Source organism: Psammomys obesus, unplaced genomic scaffold, assembly GCF_907164565.1.
Source record: "Psammomys obesus unplaced genomic scaffold, mPsaObe1.curated_primary_1811, whole genome shotgun sequence".
Classification (NCBI taxonomy): domain Eukaryota; kingdom Metazoa; phylum Chordata; class Mammalia; order Rodentia; family Muridae; genus Psammomys; species Psammomys obesus.
Genome location: NW_026596034.1, coordinates 38,334,276 through 38,339,100, shown reverse-complemented (window position 1 = coordinate 38,339,100; position 4,825 = coordinate 38,334,276). Strand labels below are relative to the sequence as shown.

Here is a 4,825-nt window from a genome sequence, read left to right as displayed (position 1 = left end):
TGCAGAGGAGCCATCTGAATTTAGCATTTCGACTGCTTCCTGGCCCAGAGCCACAGGCTGTGGACGATGATAGGCCAACAGAGAAGGCACTGGCTGGGGGAGCCTTTTGGGTGTGAGCAGCTGGGTCCCCACCTCTTGGGATTCCCATGAGCCACACCTCCTGTGCAGATGTGCAGACCCCCATGCGAGACGTACATTCTGCAATTCTGGTCCCTTAGTTGAGGAAGGGCCTCACTTCCTTACGGAGCCTACTGCATGGCTAAAGGCTGGATTTTCCTAGCCACAAATCTCCCTTCCAGAAGCCCTCACCAGGACCAGTGCTCCTCCATGGCTCTTGTCATTCTTTTAATTCAGGGACTTCCTAGCCATCCCAGCAACAGTAGAGAGTCCAGCCTGAGTGACCTGAAGGGCCGGGTGGTAGTTGCCTTGTCAGTGTGTAGAGGTGAAGCTCACTCAGGGCCACAGTCCCCACCCGCTGCTTCCTCCATTTCCCACAGCTGCTGTGGGGTGGGTGACCCCTGCGGTCATACTGACCCTTTGTTCTGGTCTCTGGCAGTCTGTGTTTCTATTTTAAAGTTCACCTAGTCCACACCTGGACACATGGAGATCGGGGAGGAGAGACAAGTATCTGGTCTCACAGGATGCAGGCCACTGTCACCCTCTCCCCAGTGCCCTGGCCGTGAGACCAAAGGCCACCTCCCTGCTCACCACGAGCACAGCAACACTTCCTTGATTGTCACACGGAGCTCCTGGCTGCGGAAAGCGTAGATGAGGGGGTCAACGATGGAGTTGAAGATGATGAGAATGAGGAAGAGGTTGAAGTTCTTGAAGATGCAGCCGCAGGTGGGGTGCTGAGGGCAGAGGATGATGAGTGAGAGGTGCAGGAAGAAAGGGCCCCAGCACAGGAAGAAAATGCCCAGAAGGATGGTGAGGGTGACGGCACCCTTAAGGCAGAAGCCTTGGTAGATGGAGTGCTGCCTCTTCTGGAGCTGGGCGATGCCCTGAGCATGCTGGCACGCTCGAGTGAGCATGTGGACATACAGGATTGCCATGAGAGCCAGCATGGCTAGGAAGAAGGTGACAAGGCAGAGGAGCACGGCCGTGTGTTTGTAGTAGGTGATAAAGAGGCTGCTGGAGAATATGCTGGCCACCCAGATGCCCACGATGGCCCGTCGTGCCCGGGGCAGGGTCACAATGCTGTGATAACGCAGTGCGTAGAAGATGGAGATGTAGCGGTCTATGGCAATGACACCAAGGAAGCAAAGGCTGGACACCATGGAGCCACAGATGAGCATGTCAATGACATTGTCCAGCTGCTGCACCAGGGCAGCCTGGGTCACTAGGGCACCTGCCTCCAGCAGCAAGATGATGGTGGTCTCCAGCATGATGTTTATACTCACCATGAGGTCAGACAGGGCCAGACAGCAGATGAAGCAATACATGGGCGAGTGCAGGTTGCGGTTCTTGGTGACGGCTATCACGACCAACACATTCTCTACGAGACTCACCAGCCCCAGGCTGAGGAACAGGCCATCTGGGATAGACACCTGCAGGCACCAAGGCCCTGTCTGGTTGGTTGCCAGTCCAAGGTGCGGGGTGGCCATGGAGGTGGTGTTGAGTGAACCCAGAAGCCTCTTCTGGGGCCCCAGAGTGGGCATAGTCTTGTCTGGGAAGTAGGAGGCAGCTAGTGGAGGCTCCGGCTCTGAAGGGTATCAGCTTCCCAGCATCCTCCTCAGCCCATGGTGTCGTCGGAGAGGCTCTGACACCCCTCACACCTGCCTCTTTCCATCTAGGCACTCTTTCCAGCTGGACAAGGCAGCCTAGTCATGGCATAGGCAGTCTAGACACTGCCTGGCTAGTACCCTGAGCCCAGCCTGCTGCTGCTCTCCCTGCCTCTTCCCGAGGTACTGACATTTTTAAAGCCGAGGCCTCCCAACTTCTTGGTCACTTGCCTCTGCTATCTGGTCCCCTGCCTCCCCAAGCCAGGCTGGGCTGAGGTCTGGGGAAGAATGGAGCGTTTCTCGGAATCTTTTAACTTGTCCTCGGAGGCCCTTCCCCTGAGGGTGGCCACATGATGGGCATGTGCCTAAGTGCCCAGCCCCTCGGACTGCCTCTAGAGGGCATAAGCTGTGTGGAGACGCTGGGAAACCCAGCTGCAGTCGCACACAGGACACGGCATCTCCCTTTGTGCTCAGGGCCCTGTAGACTTGTCACGTCCCTTTCAGGCATCCACCCTTACCAGGACCTGCCTGTGTAGCCCTACCTAAACTGCCAAGCCCTTCTCAAAGTCACTTTCCTGTGATGTCCACTACCTACTCCCTCTCCCATGATGCTCTGCCTCTAGCAGTCACAGGCTGTGGACTAGGCACCCCCACCTTTCACCCTCACTACAACTCTCCATTACAAGCATGCCAAGGGCAGTGGCATTTGTACCTGAAGCAGAGGATGTGAACGAACAGCACCAACTCAGCTACTGATGTCAAGGTAGCTTTAGGGGCTCGACCAAGGAAAACTTCCACAACCGGCAGCAACTACAGGCACTATAGACAGGGCTGACATAGACAAGAGCCCTATACCAATGGGCTCAGGCGAGCTCTGCCAGGACTAAGGCCACGCCATGGCCCTCAAGGCCCCAGGTTTGCCGAAGCCTCCTTTAGAGACAGTTCTGGGTGTGGCAGGAAGCTTGTCATTTCCTGGGAGCTGACTGACTAGAGGGGACCCTAAGGCTATCTAGCAGCATTCTTTAGTTCTCTTTTCTCTCATGGACCCCCCCCCCCCAACTCCCCAGGGCAAAGTCCTTCCCTTGAGGACTCTGATTTCTGCTGAGGAGCACATGCTAGCCCTGGAGCCAGGAACCACAGCAGGGCAGATCTCTGTCTCCGGCCTCTTAGGCCAGCAGCTGGGCATGTGACTGTTCATGGTGGTCAGGGCAGCACACAGGGGTGGTATCAAGCCGCTGCTGGGCTGGCTCCATGGGACCCAGTGCCTTCTCATTAGCACAGGGTGTCCCCTTCCATACGTGGGTGAAGAAAATACAGCAAGAAAGGCAGCAGGGGAGTTAGAGGCAGGAGTTGGCTGGAGTGCACTTTCAGTGCATGTTAATACTCGTGTTAAAAGTTCATTCTTGTTATTTTGTTTTGAGATAGGGTCTTACTTTGCCTGAACTGGAACTCACTTGGTAGTGCAGGCTAGCCTGAAACATACATCTGCCTACCTCTGCTGCCAGAGTGCTGAGATTAAAGGTGTGCACACCATCATGCCCAGCTAACCGCCCATTCGTTCTCTTGTCAACTCGTGGCATCCTCTGGCCACAGGTACCCACACAGCACAGCGACTGTGAAAACACACATGAACTATGTGAGCATCCACTGACGAATGCTAGTCTTATTTTTGGTTTTTCACGACAGGGTTTCTTTGTGTAGCCCTGGCTGTTCTGGACTTGTTTTGTGGACCAGGGATCCACCTGCCTCTGCCTCCTGAGTGCTGGCATTAAACGCGTGCACCGCCACGCCCAGCTTGTTAGTTTCTTACATCTGCATTTTGCACTTACTGTTTTCACTTAGCAACCCCGCAGTAGATGAAAACTATAAAAAGGGACGTGATCCAAGCTGAGTATGGTCAGGACCATCTTCCCAGGTGGATAAACAAAATACAACAACTTACAGCAGCGTTATGTCGGGCCCTTCCTGGGCCTCAGCACTATGCACTAGTTTTGTCTGTCATAGCACAGTGTAACACAGAATCTTCCAGTTTATACTTTGTTCATACTAGGAGTCACCCTGTTACTTGGGTAATTACAGCACTCAGGCTATGTGTGTGCACCATGTGGATGAGTCAGGCTGGACATCTGCAGATTGTGGCCGACCTTACCATGATCAGTGCTGCAGGTGGGTCTTGGGCGCACCCCCAAGCAGACTCGGGTGTGTGCTCATGCTGAGCAATACCTACCGCCAGAACACTGCAGGCGTAGGGTCAATCTTCAGCCTTAGCAGATCCAGCCAAACCATTTCCCTGATTGGTGGACATGTTTTACCAACTGCGTTCACACCTCAGGTGGAGGACGAGAGAGCGGCCCTGCACGTCCTACGTCTGCTCAGAAGCCTTTACAGAGGCGGGAGCTCGCACTGCCACACTCATCCCCGCTGTCTGCTGCCCACAACTTGGGCCTTCTTCTGCTTCTAGACAAGGGCCCCAGGTCGGCGGGATGCATAGAGCCATGGCTGTGGAGGCAGGAGGGTCTATGCCACAGCTGGCCACATGATGCCCATGCACCCTGTAACTGCAGGCCACTTCTCACTTCTGGGACATGAAAGAGCAAGAACTCCTTGTCCTGACTTCCTGTGCTGTCACATTTCAGAGATGCTCATTTTTCTGGCTCCAGAATGAACTCTTTGAGGTAGCCGCAGCGCGCCCTCCAGACAATCTGACTTCAAAGGGCAGGACAACCAAACAGTCTCTGCCAGAGGCAGCCACATCCTCCCTGGCGAGACCCTGCTGATGGGTGGAGAGTAGGGTGACCATGCCATGGGACTCATTTGGATTGCAAACTCACAAGTGCTAGAACCTTCAGAGAAGGGAACAGTAGGGCAGAGCTAGAAAGGCAGCTTGTGCTATTCTGTGGTGGGGCTGAGTACTCTAAGCCTAATTATACTTCAAGTTTGATTTCTCAGTGGCCCTGGGAAACATACAAGACAAATGACACATAGGAGTGTCATTAGTTCTACTACTAAGTACCTACTTAGCAGTGGGCATTACCTGAGGGGTTGTCTTCATGAAGCAAAAAGCAGCCTGCATTCCAACATGCAGGCCCACGCCAACATGCAGA

The 4,825-nt window shown here is 54.4% G+C and overlaps 1 protein-coding gene across 1 annotated transcript; it reads right to left on the bottom strand.

Annotated features, from left to right (window-relative positions):
• Window positions 1–704: 704 nt before the first annotated feature.
• Mc1r (melanocortin 1 receptor) lies at window positions 705–1,658 on the bottom strand. The gene has a single exon (XM_055621333.1). It carries the CDS (start codon window positions 1,656–1,658, stop codon window positions 705–707), a length of 954 nt encoding a protein of 317 aa, XP_055477308.1.
• Between the last annotated feature and the right edge of the window lie 3,167 nt (window positions 1,659–4,825).

Bases quoted from the DNA above. Each gene is read 5' to 3' on its own strand.
- Mc1r (XM_055621333.1), bottom strand. From the start codon at position 1,658: ATGCCCACTCTGGGGCCCCAGAAGAGGCTTCTGGGTTCACTCAACACC.